This window comes from Polypterus senegalus, chromosome 15, assembly GCF_016835505.1.
Source record: "Polypterus senegalus isolate Bchr_013 chromosome 15, ASM1683550v1, whole genome shotgun sequence".
Taxonomy (NCBI): Eukaryota; Metazoa; Chordata; class Cladistia; order Polypteriformes; family Polypteridae; genus Polypterus; species Polypterus senegalus.
The window spans coordinates 81,414,874-81,436,573 of record NC_053168.1 but is presented as its reverse complement, the minus strand read 5'-3'; the positions used below and the strand labels follow the sequence as shown (position 1 = coordinate 81,436,573).

General features: G+C 38.4%; 1 protein-coding gene across 3 annotated transcripts in view; it reads left to right on the top strand.

The window, feature by feature from the left end:
* The window catches only part of ica1 (islet cell autoantigen 1), an 86,920-nt gene that overhangs the window by 11,041 nt on the left and 54,179 nt on the right, over positions 1–21,700 (top strand). For all 3 annotated transcript variants that reach the window (XM_039737718.1, XM_039737716.1, XM_039737717.1), the window contains 2 exons: positions 4,662–4,701; positions 17,112–17,283. In XM_039737718.1, coding sequence (XP_039593652.1) covers positions 4,685–4,701; positions 17,112–17,283 — 189 coding nt within the window. In that variant the 5' untranslated portion in view covers positions 4,662–4,684. The remainder of the gene's footprint in view (positions 1–4,661; positions 4,702–17,111; positions 17,284–21,700) is intronic.

The following is a 21,700-nucleotide window of genomic DNA, read 5'->3' as shown; positions in this document are numbered from 1 at the left end:
AAACTGTGCATGTGTTCAGTCAGGTAAAGTACCACTTCCGGGAGATGGATTTGGCTCAAAAGTTAATACAGATCTACAATTGTGGTGTAACAACCACATGTCGAATTTCACCCACACACGCACACATGCGCAAACACACAATTCCAAAATACGGTAATTTTGGACTCTGGGAGGTCTATAATGTCAAGATTCATCAAAATATCAAGGTTGAATTTTTTCATGATTACTATACTTTCTCTATATACTTCATATATGAGAATGTAAAAACGTGATTTTTCACATTTTGTTGACCGGCACATTCTGATTTCAGCCATTTGAATTACATCTTGATATACAACAAGTGCAAAGAAAGGCGGCATGTAAATTGCTTTCTATTCCACACGCTTTACACACCTGCATTCAGCTTGATCTGTCACTTTAAATGCTGTGTGAACACCCATTCTCCTTCACCAGCAGCCTGGGTGAATATGTGCGGGCGGCTTGTGGTGGATGACTTTCTGTTTTAGAGTTAAAACTTACAAGGGTTAAAGACTAACGGCAAGAATATTCATTCAAAAATTAAAAATAAAAATATATCAGTTAGTCTTTCCTGTTACTTTAATAGTTTCGTTTAGTTTTAGTTTTTTATTTCGGTTTTGTTAATTATTTTATTTCAGTTTACAATAATGTTTTTTTAATAATAGTTTCAGTTTTGATTTTAGTTTTCGTTAACTATAATAACCTTGATACATTCATGTCATTTGTTTGAAGTTTGGCTTCATGAAGTTATGTAGTGTCCTGTCATATTTCAACTCCTACATGCTTTATGGTGTGAGAACCCTTGCTTCCTTTATCTGTCGTTAGAATTATTGTACATCAGCATCACATACTGTACAACAGGCAAACAAGTAGCATTTACATTCATAAGTGAGGAATCACAAAAGTTTTATTTTGGGTATGTTTTATTCCTATTGTAATGGTCAGCACAATAAAAGTAGCCCACGCAAGATTTATTTTTCATTTATAAATAGGAAGATTATATTGGTTCTTTTTGCAGCTGAAGAAAAGTGGGCTATTGCTCCAGCACCTCTTGCTGTCACCACTGACATGCATGCAGTAAGTAGTAACACAAGACGATCATAAAGATTTGGGGCACCAGATGGTGATCGCCATATAACTGGCGAACACATGCATGAAAATGGTTTGACAGTTCGTCAAGGTAATATCTTTGTAGATGCAAGTTCAAACAGAGACTGATTAAATATGGTAGTGGAGCCAGTTATAAGGCAGAAGAGGCCGAATGGGCAGGTTTAAGGTGATCAGAAAATGGAAGTGTCATCAGCTTGTCTTACTATTGATCTTTGGATTTGCCGGTAGAAGAGGAGGATAGGCATTAGGTGACAGCGCCAACCCTCGATTCAGGGTGGAATTACCATTCAACAAGCCCTGAAGTTGTCTCCGAATTGCATGTGTGTGACAACACGTGTACAAATATAAACTAGGCACCATCTCTTTGTGACCAACTGATCATAATAGATTCAATTGAGTGAGTTTAAGTGAATGAATGGAGGGGTTCTGTGTATATCGTGATTTATTATTTGTTAAAGCATTAAAAGTAGGCAAAAGTTGCATAGCCTTTTTAACGATCATACACTTTTTAGATATATATTTGCTGGGAGTCATCAGTTTGTAAATTTGCCAAATTTCCCTCTGGGGACTAATAAAGTTCTATCTATCTATACCACAGAGCAGGGTTTCTTAAACGTTTTATTCTTGAGACCCAATCTTGCACTTCATCGTGTCTTTTAGACCCATGATGATCAATAGAGTGATGGGAGGGTTGTCCCCCTTGGAGAATCGCTGGCAATCTTCAAAGCATGTGAGGGTTCCCCCTTCAGGACATTAGAGCAGAGCATTGTAGATTGCTTAAACAACACAATGGCGATCCTCCGCAACACATTTCACAAACCATACGCTACCTGTTCCTATTAATTACAATGGTGATTCATGACCTTACACAACCCAAAAGGTTGCAGCCCATAGTTTAAGAAACTCTGCCATAGAGAGAATGCAGCCTTTACATATTCTGCATGCACAGTGCATTCTGCAGTTTATTTTTCACTAAGATTAAGTAATGTTGAAATTCGCAGGCAGCCTTCAAAGATATTATGGAATGCTTTAAAGGGATGTCCATCATAAATTAAAAGGTCCTGTAATTTTCCCAAGCATTTGCACTCTTGGTCTACTTGTATACCTTGTATACTGAAGGAAAAGGAGGACTCCAAAGATATTTCTCAGTTTCCAAAAAGTGTGTTATATTCATAAAGTTCATTTTGCATCATTTTGCTCAGAGGGGACTGGGCGGTCTCATGGTCTGGAATCCCTGCAAATTTTTTTTTTTTCTCCAGCTGTCTGGAGTTTTTTTCTGTCCACCCTGGCCATCGGACCTTACTTATTCTATGTTAATTAATGTTGACTTATTTTTATTTTTTGACTTATTTTTATTTTTTTACTGTGTCTTCTATTTTTCTATTCTCCATTTTGTAAAGCACTTTGAGCTACATCATTTTTGTATGAAAATGTGTTATATAAATAAATGTTGTTGTTGTTATAGTGAAACTAGGGGGGCCAAGCCCCCTGGTGCCTTAAGCACCCAACCCCCAGTTGCGGCTAGAATATTAGTAAAATCTTTAAATGTACAAAAGAAAAATGATTATTTATTTCAGTCAAAATCACGAAATTCTATAATTATGAAAAAGAAAAATGTATTATTTAACAGAGTAAAAATCATGAAATGAGAATAAAATATTTACTGTCTTAGCGATTGGAATATTCCCGTTAAACTGAAGTCCACTATGCTCGATGAGTATTTATAAGAGACTAAATAATCCATTCGTTTTAACTGACATTCTTATAGATTAATAAAAAACTTGTGGTGTAACAACCACATGTCGAATTTCACCCACACACGCACACATGCGCAAACACACAATTCCAAAATACGGTAATTTTGGACTCTGGGAGGTCTATAATGTCAAGATTCATCAAAATATCAAGGTTGAATTTTTTCATGATTACTATACTTTCTCTATATACTTCATATATGAGAATGTAAAAACGTGATTTTTCACATTTTGTTGACCGGCACATTCTGATTTCAGCCATTTGAATTACATCTTGATATACAACAAGTGCAAAGAAAGGCGGCATGTAAATTGCTTTCTGTTCCACACGCTTTGCACCCACATTCAGCTTGATCTGTCACTTTAAATGCTGTGTGAACACCCATCCTCCGTCACCAGCAGCCTTTTTAAAAAATGACTCATTTAAATAACAGGAAAAATCATGTGAAAACTAAAGTGGTATGTAATGGGTCATCCTAACTCGACCTTCAGCTAACTAAATCACCTAAATACAAATACAAAGTATTATCAATAGATTTTTTGTTTTGGATAGTTTTTTCCTGTGAAAGAAAGTTTACTCAATCAAAAATAATGTAATTTATTGAATTGAATTATTAAAATAAATTATTGAAATAACGATTTATTGAAATTAAAAAAATGACTTTCTTGATATTAAAAACCACGACTTTCTTGATATTTTAGAATCTGAAAATCTATCTATATCACATTGAAGTTTGATAAATTCTATATGTAGGTTTTAAAATAAGCCCCATTTAAAGTGTGACAAAAAACATCACATAAAATCGTTGCACAAAATCGTTGCACTTTTAGGCTTAGGATTTTATACTGTATATATAGAGTAGATGAAGCCTAAACCTTAAATAAAGATGAATAAAATGATTTACTTGGTGAATATATACAGTACTTGCCGTACATTTGCTGTAGGTAGGTCAACCAAAGTGGCAGAGACACTGAAGTGACATCATGATAATTCCACTGTCTCTTAGTGATAGAGTCAAATAACACTCTAAAAGTCAGTTTCCTCTTGGGGATTAATCCAGAGTACCAAATACCAAAAAAAAAATAATGTTGCATACAGTAATAAATGAGCTGTCTGTCCATGTTGTGTATACAACCATTACTGCTTCAAATGCCTCTACATAAATTTAAAAATACATGTGTTGTACGTTTGGACCATGGTGGGAGTCATGGTGGGATATTTCCTAGCTAAAGATCATTTAAAAAAAACAACAACCCTTTACCTATTTCCACATAACAAGATTTTTTACAAAGTGTCTCTCTCTTCTTCACCCATTTCATACTGTCATGTTCTGAATTGTGCACAATGTTCAACTCTGCATGTGCTGATTAAAATGAATCCAAAAATCTTGAGTTTGTATGTAGACAGGCTTCAATTTAGAGTCTTTTTATAGCTGCCACTTGGAGGGCCAAATGCAGAATATATACAAGATGCATATTTAATAAGCATGACATATCTGAGGCTTAGTGTTGATATAGATAATAAGCTAGCATGTAGTCTACTTTTTATTATAGTTCATAAACTCCTCATCCATTTTTTACTGAGCCCACTTAAACTGCTTCTTGTCATGTCTCTTTGTCTATTTTATTATATCCTATATTACAAAGTTTAACTCTTCCATATATCCTGGCTATCAGCACACTGACAGCAAATTCCAGCAGAAATGTAACATGTTACAGTTAAGAAATCAAAAGTCAATATTTTTGGTGCACTAATAATTGTTGTGTTATTTTTTTTAGATGCAGAGAATAATATAGGAAAAATGGACAGACAAAATTAGTAAGTTTATCCTTTAATTACTTCAAATGTTACATATTTTTTAAAGATGTGATATAACAAAATTTCTTAAACATTTTAAACATGATGTTGCTTTGATTGTTTGAAGTGGTATATCAGCATGTACTTCAGAATTAATGCTATGACTTGTATTTGTTGCTAGCATTATATTAAATGAAACATTTGAATTTACATCTTCAGTTCTGGATTTAAACTGTAGCTATGAGAACATTTCATTATGGAAAATGTACTCTCATTTAGTTTTGGAAAAAAATGTAGTTTCAGCATTTGCCAAAAACCATTTCTACTGCATGAGTACGCTGGTTTCGGTATGATTAAGAATACAGTATGTGTGTGACTCAAAAAAGAGCCACATGAATACTGCAGGGTGCTGCCACTTTCAGGTTCCAACTCTGTAAATCTCCTCTTTGACAGTCAAGGTATGAGGAGCAGGTTTTGCTGAGTGTGGCCCAAATGATTTATTGTTCTGCTTGCCTGTAGAGTTAAAAAAATAAAGGTGTGTGATTCAGTGTCAATTTCTGAACATAAACTTGGCTGTTGTGCATAAGTATTTTCAGTATTATAGCTTATGCATGGAACATGAGAAAAAGCAGTTGTGTTTGTCATGATTCAACTTAAAATCTATTTCACCAGTTTTATTATTATTTTTTTTAATTCTTTAGTATTTGAATAATACAAGCTTAAGTTAATATTACCATAATATAATTATTGTAATCACCGTCTTACTTCCACATTGAGATCGTAATAGGCGCACTATGCTGGTCCCCACAGGAAAGGTGTAATTATGTGTACCCACTCTGTGTGGTTCCAGTGATGACGTGCGGCTGTGTGCTCAAAAATGAACAAATAAGTTTCAATATCATCATCAGCATGCAAGAGTAATAATACCTGGGTTGGTCTCATAATCGGTCCTGTTGGAGAGCTACATGAGCTTGTCCATGTATCTCTGGCGATTTAGGTCTGTTGTTGCTCCACCTAGAGTTTTAAATCTTAAATCTCCACCAACATCCTCAGCTTGAATTCTGCTACGTCTTGTGCCTCACTCATGGTTTGGATATTTTCCACAGAAATCCTGCCGACTAAGCCACTGTAAATGAGACAAGAGCACAAGATAAAGGGTTTGGGGCACCCGGAGGCAAACCCCTTATATATAATTTATGCAAAAGTCATGAAAATAAAATGCGTAGTAATGCACAAAACTTAGACGTCCTTGAAATCAGTCAGTCTACCCAAGATGGCGTTGTTTCCTCTTATGATGGATTCTGGGAGGAAGAGGAAGATGGTGTGACCACAGAAGTGACATCTCAGTGGGAGAGGTCAATCTTCCTTTCTGCAGGAGGAGAAGGAGAAGAGAGAATGAGCGTCCCCTCATGTTTTGCTGATAAATTACACTCACACAAGCCTTTAGGTTGTTGCCCAAGCACATGCTCTTTATTTAATATGATTAAGAATAGAGTTTGACAGGACCCTACTCCACAACTGTAACTTCAGTTTACATGTCATTGTTAGGTTTGCATGATTGCATGTTGTATAGCAAGTCTGGCAAATTGCATTGATCTGTTTCACTGTTATATTGTATGATATAAAAGCTTTTTTACATGACATAACATTCTCAATGTTGCTTAATTCAAATATGAGCACAGGGGACTGGAGCCTATCCTGGTAGTATAGAAAATAAAACAGGAATCAGCAATGGATGGTGACTGTCATATAACCAAATTAAAGTTTCCAGCATATCTCACATGCATGTGTTTGGAATGTGGGAGAAAAAAAAAAAAACAAAATACCCTGAGATTATGCAGATACAGAGAAAATGTGCAAACTTCATACAAAATGCCTGGGGTGGGATTCCAACCCAGGGTTCAAAATCCATGAGGAAGCACTGCTAATCTCTGTGCTGCTAGGCCACTCTAATAGCATTTCTTAATGCTAAAATTTCAAAATAAACATATCATATTCAGGTACAAATCTTGATTGATGCATTTACTATGTACCCAAACAATGAATAGCATACAACCCCAGACCCAACCAAGTAACAACAAAATGGGTATTTTATTGGCTGGTCAAGGCGCGTTTAGGGGAAGGGGGGTTCAGAATAGGATTATAAAGAATAAAATGTGCATCATGAACTACCTTATTTTATCCTACTGAGTGCACATTTTACATGTATTCACTGATACTATATTTCTATTCAATTGTGTGTATGTATATTTATAGATTTATTCAAAGAGCTTCTGTACAAAGCCAAATTCCCCCAGGGGACAAATACCTAACTGTAAAATAAAACACTGTTGAAAATTAATACAAAAATATAAACATTATTATATTGGTGCTACACGAATTAGTGGTTGCAAAAATTATTCTTGAAATTTTCACTTAAACAAACTATTTAAAGCTACTTTTGTAACAGCACACTTTTCAAATCAGGTTTCTCAGCATATCATTTTGTCAGGTTTGTGATACTGTGATATTTATGTTTGCATCTGAATATGGACAAAATGTTAGCTGAATATTAAAATTTAATGAAGAGAAGTATTCAATGGATAGTCAAATTAATTCATATTTCAAATGTCTCTAACTTACATCCATCCATCCATCCATTTTCTAACTCGCTGAATCCGAATACAGGGCCACGGGGGTCTGCTGGAGCCAATCCCAGCCAACACAGGGCACAAGGCAGGAACCAATCCAGGGCAGGGTGCCAACCCACCGCAGGACACACACAAACACACCCACACACCAAGCACACACTAGGGCCAATTTAGAAACGCCAATCCACCTAACCTGCATGTCTTTGGATTGTGGGAGGAAACCCACGCAGACACGGGGAGAACATGCAAACTCCACCGTGCCGCCCTGTCTCTAACTTTGGAGGCTATATTCTTATATCTCCCTTCTTATTTACATTTCTCCCAACTTTAAGGTCTCCTTTATTAATTCTAAGTTGTCAATTGAAGATAAAGCCATTATTTCAGATTCTGTAAAAATACCTTTGTCGTTTTATTTTCAAGGTTCCTCACATCTCAGTGAGCAGATTTTTTCATTTCTTACGCCAGGGTATTAATTCAGAATCAGCTGTTGAAATGGATTGGGTATTATTGCTCTATTTACTTGCAACTGAAAATGGCATCTCATTCACCTCTGTACCATATAAATTTATGTTGTATGTGCATTCATGACATTTATCCCATTTTAGTTGTTACGCTAATGAACATTGCTTTGGCTTCAAAATCTCAATGAATGGCATAATGTAAGTAAGTAAATTAATACAGTTAGGTCCATAAATATTTGGACAGAGATACGTTTTTTCTAATTTTGGTTCTGTACATTACCACAATGAATTTTAAATGAAACAGCTTTAAATGAGTTCACCAGTGCTTGCTTTCTTTCTCAGGATGTACCAAACTGTAGATTTTACCACTCGTAATATTGTAGCAATTTCTCGGATGGTTTTTTTCTGTTTTCGCAGCTTAAGGATGGCTTCTTTAACCTGCATGGAGAGCTACTTTGACCGCATGTAGTCTGTTCACAGCAAAATCTTCCACATGCAAGCACCACACCTCACATCAACTCCAGGCCTTTTATCTGCTTAATTGATAAGACATAATGACGGACTTGCCCACACCTGCCCATGAAATAGCCTTTGAGTCAATTGTCCAGTTACTTTTGAGCCCCTGAAATAAAGGGATTGTGTTAAAAAATGCTTCAGTTGCCTCATATTTTTATGCAATGTTTTGGTTCAACCCACTGAATTAAAGCTGAAAGTCTGCACTTCAACTGCATCTGAGGTGTTTCATTTAAAATTCATTGTGGTAAAGTACAGAACCTAAATTAGAAAAAAGTTGTCTCTGTCCAAATATTTATGGACCTAACTGTAAGTAAGCGCCGATTCTTTTTCAGCAATGAAGTATTCTGTTTTAGCTCTTCTGCTAACTGCTCACTTCTACAGTTATGCACTTCCATTAACACATGCACATGTTTCAAAGAATTATGAGCTGAGCTACAAGAATTTCTTGCCAATATTGAAGTTCTGAAACGCTAACTAAAGAGTGTACAGTATGGAATAGCTCATTTGTCACTTGTTGCAGATTATCTATGGGTATGCAGTTCAGCCAGTTGGTTTGAAACTTGTCTGGATTTCTGCTTTCTGCAACAGTAGCTGGTTCTGCCTGTGAGGAGCTTCCTCAGGATAATTTGGTTTTCCTTCTATATCCCAAAGACATGCAGATTAAGATATGTGATGATGCCGAATTAGTGAATGCAAAAATGTTTAAACATGGTGCTCAGGCCAAAGCTGGTCCCTACCTCATGTGCATTTGAGGTACAATCAGCACCTTTTCACTGCAACCCTGAACTTGATAAATCTGTTAGAATATCGATGTTTGTTTTTGGCCAGACAAATATAGCCATGTCCATTACACAGGATAAATGCAAAATTATTCTTGTTGTCATTTCTAACTCCCTCTTTCAACTGTATGACACTACAAACTGAAATGCTGGCAGCTCACAGGTGATTACTAGCAACATTGTGATATCAAAGCATGCACAAGTGATGTATTTGTATCTCCAAACTAATTTCATAATAGAATAAAAATGGTATTAATACAAGCCTTTTTTGCACGGATAAAGCTTCAGTATCGTTCTTCTTTATTAACTTAAACAAAGTGTGATTTTTAAATAATAGATTTAAAGGATCATTATTGTCATGTGTACAGAGTACATTTAATTTGCTAATCAACGTGTAACATGTTGGCACTCTTCAGCCAAGTAGAATTACGTTACTTTGAAACTTATGTATTAAGTCCAAAATAATTTGAATGTAAGTTTTGAAGGTCCCCAACGTCCTACTGTGCACCACACCACGTGGTCATTTTTTCCATGTGTCTGTGGCCCTTTCTGTGATGAAAAACCTTCATTATCAAATTCACTTAATCCAAACATTCTACTGCTCCACAAAAATCATGTTCTTGAGTAGCATCAAAATGTGACTGGAGGACATAAAGCTTTTATAATAGACACAGTTATATGTACTGTATACACTGTTATAATATTTGAATTCTTATGACTGACTGTTCATCAACCTTACAACTTCTGGGTAGAAACTCTCCGTGAATCTATTTGTGCGAGTACTAGTAGCCCTGTACTGATTTCCAGAATTAAGTAGTGAGGAAGATGGCAGTGCAGGATGGCTGAAGTCTTTAATTGTACTGTTTGTCTTTCAAGGCGGGTAGTATTGTATATATCCTGGAGAACAGGCAGCCCAGTGCCAGTAATATGCTATGCCACCTTCATTTCCCTCTGCAGTGCTTTACAATCTTGAGCCTTACAGGTGCCTTACCAGGATGTGATGCAGTCAGGAGGATGGACTCTACTGTGCACTTGTAGGTGTTTGTGAGAACTGATGGAGAAATGCGATCTGTCAGACAGCTAAGAAACTGGAGGCACTGGTCAGCCTTTTGATAAGACCTGAAATGTGTTGTGCCCACTTCAGTTTGTCATTGATAGTCACTCCAAGAAATTTATAGCTGTCTACTCTTTCAACAGCATGCCCCCAATGTAGATGAAAGTTTGGTCTGCCTTCTGTTTTCTGAAGTCCATTACTAGTAGATTTAATGATGGTGTTGAAGCTAGGTCTGACACACACACTCATATTTGAACAAGGCGTACAGAAGGAGGCTCAGCACACTATCCTATGGAATGCCAGTATTGAAGGTCAGCATAGAGGATGTGATGCTGCCAATCCTTACATGCTGGGGTCTGATGGTTTATAAGTCCACAATCCAGTTGTAGAGGGTAGCACTGAGTTCTAATATGATGTGTTTGAGGGTCATCTATGATAGTACAGTGGTTTTAAATTTTGAGATTTAGTCTATAGAGAGGACTCTGCTATAGCAGTTTGTATTATTCAGATGTGTTATAATGGTGGGAGAAGTGTAGGGGATATGGTATCCTCTGTAAACTGGTTGTGATGATATGCAAATTGGAGATGCTGTGACTATCAGGAATAATGTCTTTAATGTATCCTAACACCAGTCTCTCAAAGCATTTCATCTCAACTGGAGTAAGTGACACTGGTAGTCAATTTTTGCCTTTCTTAGGCACAGGGATAATTGTTGTCCTTTTGAAGTAGGTGGGGACAACATATTGTCAGTGAAGACATCAGCTAATTAGATGCCATGGATTTTTAAAACACACCCTATAATTCCATCTAGAGCAGATGGCTTGTGGACCTTAACTTGTTTAAAAGTCTTCCTTATGTCACACACAGAAATCTAGAAGGATGAATCATGTGGTGCTGCAGGCAATTGAATGGCGGACTGCCATCATGATCAAAGCAGCAGCAGAAAGCATTAAACTTTGTCTTTGATCACGTCTCTCTGCACACACAAAGAATGACGTTTTTGTGAAGATCTGCATTTTCAAGTGTTACATTCATTTGAAGGTTGAAGTATTCAAACAACACTGCACAAGTCCTAGGTGTGTTATGCTTTGTAGAAGCACCATGAGTATAAAAAGAAATAATAATAATAAAATAAATTAAATTGTACTTGTAACACCCAGAACATTTGACCTACACCTGATTATATATACTAAATGAATATATATATACTTTTCTTATTTTGAATATAAATACTCAAGTCTTATTTTTTCATAATTTGACAGTCTAATAGTTATTGTAAATTTGTATCATTTAAATAAAATTGTCAAAATAAAAAGAAAGAAATGAGTAATCAGTCTGTGTGGCACTTGGCCATCTAGCTATAATCATTCTATGAAGTTATTATTATAAAGTGCAACACAAATACACATTCTCAGTATAAGTACATTGATTTAATTTAAATTAATTTAAATTTGTTTATGTATTAATGAACTCATAGCATAAGTAGTTTAAATGATAAGCTAATCAGTGATGGTATATTGTCAGGAAGCTTATTGGTTAACAGTCCAGTGTCTTAGCTGCTAGCCCATTAGTGCACACTTGTGAGGGCCTACTGGCTCCTCTCTATAAGCAAATGAATGCTTTGAATACCTGATTGAATAAATCCGATTCACAGATACTCTTTGAACTTTTCAATGTTATTTTAAACATCGTCAATTGCATAGAATTTCAACAAGTCTATGAAATGTATAAAATTGTGAATGAATGAGACAAAATAATTTTTTTTGTCTTCTTATTGAAATCAACCTATACTGTGGTATGTCAAACGCAGTGTGCATATCTTATGGATATTTTAATAAAGCCTGCAAATTGCTATCTCACCATTCTTACCATTGTACTGTACTTCATTTCAAATAAATTCAATTTGAGCCTGAGAAAGAAGAAGATTAATTTTGAATTACAGGACACACATACTGTTTTGAGGTCCTCTATCCTAATGCCTCTTTAGTGGAGTCATTCCTTGAAGACACCGATATTTGCTGCACTGGCCAGGAGCTGAAATCCCAGCTGGCTGGCTAGGATAAGACACACTGGCACTGTGCAGGGTGGAAAAATCCTCCGTCTGTATGCTCTAGGTCCTTTAGTAAATGTGATAAGAAATTTTTTCATAAGGTACAGTTTTGTTTTAATTTTAATTGAGCTTTGATAGAATAATCCCATAGAAGATCACATGCTTGTTATAAAAAACGGAAACAGAGGTAGGGAAAAATTAGAAAATTATGATCTTAATGTGTTATTTTAATTTTAAAGTTTACAGGTGCAAAAATACCTATGTCAGGGCCCAGTCTTTTATGGGGCCCAAAGCAAATTTTGAATTTGATCTATCCCACATAATAAAACCGTCATTTCAGTATACTAAAAAAAACACATAAAAACACAAAGAACAGTTAAAGTATGTAAGGCCTTTTTTTAAATGAAAAAATTTTAATATTTTGGAAAACACCAATCAGTAAATTGCAGATTAAATGATATATTAATTAACTACTAACATAAAAAAGCTGTCAACTAATAATTATGTCATAATATTTACACTACAATCTTTTATGTATGTTCTCTGACAATTTTCACTTTCCGTATTTTATGGCTTTTCTGGAGGCAAATTCAGTAATAACATCATAAGAGTTCTCTCTCCCATCTTTGTTGTTTATAATAATCATTGCCAGTGTGTCTTTCCTGACCCATAGGAGATCTCCTTTATCACTTTCAGCTTTGAAAAGCTCCTCTCTCACGGGAAGAGCACAGGCTGTTTTGAGAGCTAGCTAAAGATTTTGAACCTTTTGTTGATTCTCTGTGTCAGTTGCAGGTAATAGGCCTGGCAAGGGCATTCTCTACAATTTGTGTCCTTCACCATGCTCTAGAAGGTCAACGGGCTTTAAACTTTAAAAAAAGAGTAGTAAAGTCTGACATGGAAAATCCTACTTGTGGAAAGTTGCAGTTCTGACGAGGTTTTTTTTTTGCTTCCTTTCAGTTTACCTGCTTGTTAAGAAAATGTAAGTTCATTATTTAAGTACAAGAGGCACATGTAACAAGGTCATAAATCAGTAAACCTACTAACATTTGACATAGGAGTACTTTGATTCCTTAGCATCTTGTTAAGTGAAATCCTTAGAAGTAAAGGAGGTTGAGAGATTGATGGACCAAGTCCTCTTCAATGTAACATTTTTTTTTGTAACCAGAGAAATAAATACATTTAGGTAATAATTTTTAACATGCAGATTGAGTACAAAGGAGGGGCAAGTTGCCAGATTAATCATGGCATCTTCTATTAACCAAAAATTGCTTCTTATTAAGGAACTGGCTGGAGCAAAACCTTGTAGACACTAAAGTCAAAATCTTCTAGATAGCTGTTAATGACTTGTCATTTGTTCACTGTCCTGCTCACAAATTAAAAACAAAAAAACAAAACAACTTTAAATTCTTAACAAGTAAATTCATTGAATTAAAGTAAATAATAAAAATAAAAATGAATGCAGACTAACTCCCACAGGATTCACACATTGACAACAAGACCCATCTTTCTCAAATTCAAAGTGAAGTAAAAGTCATGAATTATTGAATTTTTAAGATTGTTACACATACTTGAGATGAGCCATCGCATTATGAAGCTAACCTAACAACAAGGACAGGCCCCAAATCAGAGCACTGCTACAGTCCAGGAGCAGAATTGGACACCTGTGCATTAAGCTTTTCAGAAGCTTTGTGCATGAGGGCAATTTTTTTGTGCTCAGAGCTTTCAGGAATGCCTAAGATACCATTAGAAACAAATACAGTGAGCCGTCATTTTTCACGGGATATGCTGTATGTTCCCAGGCACCCCTGTGAAAATGAAAAATAAACAAATATTTCAACATCCTTTCCAAAATGGTTTAGAAAGTTTTTATATATATATATATATATATATATATATATATATATATATATATATATATATATATATATATATATACATACATATTTTTTTGTTTTTTTTTTTTCTCATTTGGATGTTGAGAGACACTTTGTTCTCAAATGAAGAACTTCTTATTCTGCCCAATTTTGTATATACAGTTTGATGCTGCTCTAAGGTTTCAAAGTCTTCCTGGTACATTCAGTCTCATCTGCCGTTCTTGTTCATCCTCTTCATATCATGGCTGTCTGTCGATCCGACAGCTCAAGGCCTGCTCCATTTTACATATGCAGCTTGAGCACTTGCTGAGAGCCATGCACTGTGGAAATGGACAATAAATGAAAGAGTCCATCACTTTGAACAACAACGAGCACATCAACAAGAGGAGAAGAGAATGGCAACATACCCCCATCGAAACCAGCCGACTGTGAATGGTGGGGCTCATCATGCCCCTTGGTCTGCCTTTCCCAAATTGGCCTGTTCTTCCACCAGCATAATCACAGGAGAGGGAGTGAGGTAGATAGACAATGAGAAAGGAAAAGCTACAGTATATACCTCATACGGGTTAGAGAAACATCGGAGCTTGCCTGCTCTGTGGTCATGCAGCATCTAACATTATCACTGTACATATATCAATGCATAGCATTAAAAAACTCACTTACCACTCTCCACTCTCTTCCATCTCAGTATCTAATTTTTCTGATTCTGTGTCTGACCCTTAACCAGTAGTTATTTTCTCTTGGAATCCCAATGCACCGTGCTCCAGAGACTGTCATATCTTTCCCTGCTTTCTTTTGTAGAAGGCGTATGTCCTTGACGATGTTTCTACTATTATCAGTTACATCCAGTAACACCTTGTTTTGTGTCAATTCCCCAGTTCTTCCAATCAGAGACAATCAATCCATTTGTCAATGGTGGGGCAGCTCTTGTCAAAGTTAAGGGGTGCGTGCTCCAGACACCCATACAAATTGTCAAAGTCTAATAATATCGGCCTCCCTTTATGAACAATGAGGAGCAACGTCTGTCAACCCTGCCTAGGATTTGCCAAATGGCCTTTGACTGGCACTGCTTACAATGTAATATCAATGCAATGGGAAGTTGAATTGCTTATGTGAGGTAAGAATGCTTCACTTGAAGCAGGTTTACCAGTGCCAAATTGGACTCTGAGGTTTGCCTCCAACTTGCTTTGCCAATTTTTCAGTTTCATCGCTACACTAATGTTTGCTTTTCCTGACATCACCATCTTACATGCATTTTCATTTCAAAACAAAAAGGAATCTGTTTTAATTTGCTGATCATTAAAAATTCCTCAGAGGCTAGTCGTCATTTGTCAACTTTCCCTTCCCCATCTTTACCATTTTGCATGACAGGCTAAGCAGATGGTGGTCCCCTGGCGGCCCCAGGGCCGTATACCTCTGCTTAATTCACTTTCACCAGTTCTAACTTATGCATACCATGTGTTAACCTAACATATTGTATGAACATTTTAATGATACAGTAAATCATCCTAAAACACACATACACACACACTGGAAATCAAGGATACTCCTGAGGGTTTATCATGAGCTGAAATAGGTGATCTGCAAAAATATATTATATAAAGCATGTAATACAGTAAAATATAAGCACTGCTGAGGTGTAAAACCAAGTGTCACTATCAGTCTCAGCAAGAAATTATATTTTATATCTGTTTTTTCCTAGTATTCATATAAATTAGCAAATGGGAGTGCAATTAACACTCATCTCGTCTGGTTGAGTTATAGCTGAGATAAAAGCTTGAGATCTCCAGTATTCTCACACCATTTGTTAAAAAAAAAAAAACAACCTCCAAGATGACTCACTTTACTTCTTTCTGATAACAGCAGCAAAGCATTTTTTATGATCAAGAATTCAGCATGACAGCAAAGCAACATGTCATTTATTAGTAAATCACAGACAAGCATATGAATTACAAACTGCATAAGACAATGAAACAAGAAAAAAGACAGCCTAATGTACTTTTGCTAAAATTCAGACTGAAGTTAAAGCTAGTTTGAAGTTTAATTCCATGAACATCATGTACAGTATATGTCTTTAATTAAGTATAAAATTCATATTAAAATGTTCAATACGATGTAAATAAATACAGGGGGTCATCAGGTTACAACGTCTCGACATACAACGTTTTGAGTTTACAACGCTCACTTCCCATAAAAACTTAAAAAAATTGAGACATGAGAAGGAGTAAAGGTACGGATTTTTTTTTACATTCATTTTTTCTGTTACTACAAGACAGTGTACAGTACAGTATATTTATGCCCTTTTCCTTTTTCTGCAGCTTAGTTGTGTTTTTATGTTCTAAATTATGATTTTGCAAATGTGTTAAGATAGGTAAGTGACTTAGGCTAGAGTGTGTTTCGACTTACACCAAAATTCGGGTCACATCACTGTTGTAGAAACGGAACTGTGTTGTAACCCGAGGACCCCCTGTAAACAACTTTCTTGATCTGAAAAAGTTGTATGCCCTGTCGTATGTAGTGTGTTGAATTTCAATAGAAACATCATTTTGAAATTCAGTAACACTGAGCCTCCACTGACTGACCCATTTAGATTTGATAGTGTGCCATTTGACAAGTACAATAACCTTCAAACTAGATGCTTACACACAAGTGCATTAAACTGAATTAAATTCAACATTTTTCTCTGGTAAATATAGTCACTTAAACGGGATATTGTTTGTCTCATCCCACCCTTGATCAACATCTGCTCTTCAAGATTATGATAAACTCAGTTTTTTTGGACCCCTGCAAAATTTACTGAAGTAGAGCTTAAAAGAGGCACAACAATAAAGAAACAGAAAATTACCAGTGGTGAGATAACTGGGCAGTGAACCAATGTAGCTGTATTTAAATTTCATCCAATCATAAACTGTAAAATTAAACCCAGTTAAGATCTTGTACTGCAGTAGGTGTCTTTTATATATATATATCATGAAAACAGTAGCAAATTTTCCTCTAAAAGATTTGTTCATTGTGTTGATTTTAAAGCTGCAGCTCTCCAAATTTTGTTTACCCTTTTCTTTTACAGTGGATACTCTCGTGAATATTATGATCAATATGTCCAGCGCCAGGACACTTCAGTAGTGAATAAGTTTCAGCAGAAGTATTGGAAAACCAAGCAGGCTCTTATTAAAGTAACAGGGAAGAAAGAAGATGAGCATGTTGTTGCATCTGACGCTGACTTAGATGCCAAATTAGAGGTGAGTTTGAAAAAGTGTCATTTCCACATTTTAATCCTAAACATTTTTTAGCTGTTGAATAACATGCATGAAATATTGAGTATTTATAATTAATGGTAAAATGTACCTTAATTATAATTACAATTTGACACTGAAGGAAATGTGCTTGAGGGCGGCAAGGTGGCGCAGTGGTAGCGCTGCTGCCTCGCAGTTAGGAGACCCGGGTTCACTTCCCAGGTCCTCCCAGCGTGGAGTTTGCATGTTCTCCCTGTGTCTGCGTGGGTTTCCTCTGGGCGCTCCAGTTTCCTTCCAAAGACATGCAGGTTAGGTGGATTGGTGATTCTAAATTGGCCCTAGTGTGTGCATGGTGTGTGGGTGTGTCCTGCGGTGGGTTGGCACCCTGCCCAGGATTGGTTCCTGCCTTGTGCCCTGTGTTGGCTGGGATTGGCTCCAGCAGACCCCCATGACCCTGTGCTCGGATTCAGTGGGATGGAAATGTGCTTGAATAAAATTAGGGTGAAAGTAATGCTGTCACTTTTAAATTTTAGGAAGTTTTCAGTCTAATTAATTTTATACAGAGCTTATCATAGAAGCTTGTCACAGAGCATTGCAAAGACTTCCAAGTGCAGATCACCTCAGATATTATTAACACCACAGTAATAATGACACATAAAACCGATTCTTAATTACATACATATGCTGAATGTGTTTACTGTAATGCAGTGGAGGGGAGGAAAGCGTAAACTGCAGTTTGATGAAAATTAAGAGAAAATACATTTTTAGAAATCTGCTGTTCTTGTAGGTTGCAAGTCAAAATGTTACGGAGCTACAGTAGATGAGCTGGCCATTCTGACCTTACTAACCTGCTGGGAAACATGTAGTGCACAGTCAAGGCTGACAAATAGATTATCTGTCAATAAAGAGATGCTGTCTGGTAGTTAGTGGTGACATTTCTCCTTCTCTAGTGGCTGTGGGCTAAGCAGCATCACTAGGGTATAAAGTGGAATGGCTCCCAGGCATCTTGTACACTCAGAAGTCAAAGAAATGATCTTAGCTTAGAAACAGCCAGAAGCCTTGACAGTCAAAAGAGTAATATGCAGTATGCCATTGGCAATGGGAATTTATAATCCTTCCTTGAAAATTATGAATAGTATACAAAACAAAAACACATACACAAAAACAAACTATATTGCTGATTCATCTACTGTAAATGCCATGATTAATGTGCTATACACTTTATTTATATGTTATTCAAGCATATTATTTTGCTTTGAGCTTATAAGTATTTTGGTTTTATTGTTCTTGTGAATTTTATTTATTTATTTGGGAGACAGGGATTGAGGAAATGCCATGGGTCTTCCAGAGACTCAAGTTCTCCTTGGCTGAGGGCAGAGAGTCTGTAAGCTGCTGTGCTATTTCTAAATCCTTCCCCATTGGTCCTCATAAGAGACAAAAGTTCTCTCTTGTGTATAATATTATTTTACCTATAAATAAATCTAGTAAACCTAAATGCAGTTTATTTTGGGCTTTATATATATATATATATATATATATATATATATATATTGTAATAACTCCAAAAGGAGAAAGCACAAAGGTTTGGGGTTTTCCGGCCCCGTATATTGTAGACGATCCACAATAATGTAAAAAAGAAAAGCAGGTCAAACATAAACTAAACAGTTCAAATGCGAGACGGCGAAGCATGGCGTCGGCGGCCATTTTATGAGGGAGGAGCCGGAAGTGGAGGAATGCTGGGAAGGAACCATGAGGGATGCTGGGACCAATGACGTCAGGACAAGATGGCGGAGGAAAGGCGGAAGTAAACATAGTGCGGGCAAAGCCGACTTATGGCGGCAGAGCGTCCTTTTTTCTGTAAGAAAGCACAGGGAGAAAGTTAGTACCCCGCCATTCCCTGCCGGCGAATGTTTTCCCAGGTGTGTTAAAACTCGCGCGTGCGTGACATGATCCCCCCCTTAGCCCAAGACCGTCAGTTGGGCGGACCTAACCGAGAGGTCATGGATACGAGAGAGGGCATCGGCATTGGCCTGAAGGGTGCCCCGACGATAAGTGACGGTGAACTTATATGGTTGTAAGTCCAGAAACCACCTGGTAACCCGCGGATTCGACTCCTTATGTAGTGACATCCACTGAAGTGCAGCGTGATCAGTCACCAGAGTGAATTCGCGGCCCAGCAGGTAATACCGGAGATGGGTCACCGCCCACTTTTTGGCCAAGGCCTCCCTTTCCACTGCCGCGTACCGGGTCTCCCGGTCCATCGGTTTCCGGCTGAGGTACATCACGGGGTGTTCGACACCGTCGACACTTTGGCTCAACATGGCGCCCAGGCCTGTGTCTGAAGCGTCGTTCTGGAGAATAAAAGGGAGCCCAAAATCGGGTGTCCTTAACACAGGTGTCGAAGTCAGGGCCTTCTTTAGGTCACTGAATGCGTGTTCCGCCTTGTCATTCCACACCACGTATAAGGGAGCGCCCTTCTTTGTTAAATTGGTCAAGGGTGCGGCCCTTTCGGAGAAACGGGGCACGAACCGGCGGTAGTACCCCGCTAACCCCAAGAAAGCTTGCACCTGCCTCTTGGTATTCGGACGGGGCCATTCCAAGATGTCTTTAACTTTTGAACACTGGGGTCTCACCTGTCCTCGTCCCACCAGGTAGCCTAAATACTTGGCCTCCTTCAAGCCAAAGAAACACTTTCGAAGATTTATGCGGAGGCCGGCTTTAGCTAGTGTCGTGAGGGCAGCAGAGACCTGCAATAGATGCTCTTCCCAGGTGCTGGAATAGATGACGACGTCATCCAGGTAGGCAGCACTATAGGACTGGTGGGGTTTCAGCACTCTATCCACCAGACGTTGAAAGGTTGCGGGGGCCCCGTGCAGCCCAAATGGGAGGACCTTGTATTGCCAGTGTCCACTAGGGGTGCTAAAGGCCGTTTTTTCTTTTGCGGATGCCGTTAAGGGAATTTGCCAATACCCCTTCGTCATATCAAGCGTAGTCAAGTATCGAGCCGTACCCAGCCGCTCAAGGAGGTCATCAATGCGGGGCATCGGTTAGGCATCGAATTTGGAGATCTGGTTCAGACGTCTAAAGTCGTTACAGAATCTCCAGGAGCCGTCTGGCTTGGACACAAGGACAATAGGGCTGGACCAAGGGCTATGGCTCTCCTCAATAATGCCCATATCTATCATTCGCTGCACCTTCAATTCCACCTCAGCGCGTTTTGCCTCTGGGAATCTATAGGGCCTCTCCCGGACGATTACGCCGGGCTCTGTGACTATATCGTGAGCAATCAGCGAGGTCTGGCCCGGCGACTCGCTCACTACTTCAGGGATGGCTCGGATCACATACATTAACTCCTGCCGTTGTTTAGCTCATCACCGAGGTTAAGGGCTGTCGTGCATGAGAAAAGGGAGAGGGACCTAGGGGCGTCGGGAAGCTCCTCCCGATCCTTCCAGGGTTTCAACAGGTTCACATGGTAGATCCTCTCAGTTGGGCGACGATTGGGTTGTTTTACCAAATAGTCGACCAGTCCCTTTCGCTCCTTAACCTCGTACGGCCCTTGCCAGTGAGCGAGCAACTTAGAGTGGGAGGTAGGAACGAGCACCATAACTCAGTCCCCCGGGCGGAACTCCCGAAGGACGGAGTTGCGGTTGTAGCACCGGGCCTGCGCTGCCTGCGCACGAGTCACGTGGTCCTTTAGGAGGGGCCTGATTTTTGTGAGCCTGTCGCGCAGTTGCGCCACATACTCCAGTATGTTAGAGGAGGGAAGAGCCTTGGCTTCCCGGCCCTCTTTTAGTATATCCAGAATGCCTCGGGGTTGTCGCCCATACAACAGCTCAAAAGGGGAGAAGCCCGTAGAGGCCTGAGGTACCTCCCGGTAGGCAAAAAGCACCAGCGGGAGGAGCTGATCCCAGTTCCTACCGTCCGCGCTGACTACCAAGCGGAGCATCTGTTAAAGCGTCTGGTTAAACCTCTCTACCAGCCCGTCTGTCTGAGGGTGATAGACAGACGCTTTCAGGTGCCTTATTCTGAGTAATCTGGCCACCTCCCTGAACGTATCCGAGGTAAAGGGTGTACCCTGGTCCGTGAGGACTTCTTTGGGTATACCCACTCTGGAGAATAAATTAACTAATTCCCGTGCGATGCTTTTTGTGTTAGCGGAGCGCAGGGGAACCGCCTCTGGGTATCGGGTGGCATAATCCACCATAACCAATATATATTTATAGCCACGACTTGAGGGCTCCAAGGGTCCTACTAAGTCAACCCCTATTCTGTCAAAGGGAATGTCAATCAGGGGTAAAGGGACGAGAGGAGCACGGTCCCTCCTGGGAATCTGGCGGGTCTGACACTCCGGACAGGATTGACAGAAGCGCCGGACCTCCTCGTTAATCCCAGGTCAGTAAAAACGGAGCTTAATCCTCTCCAA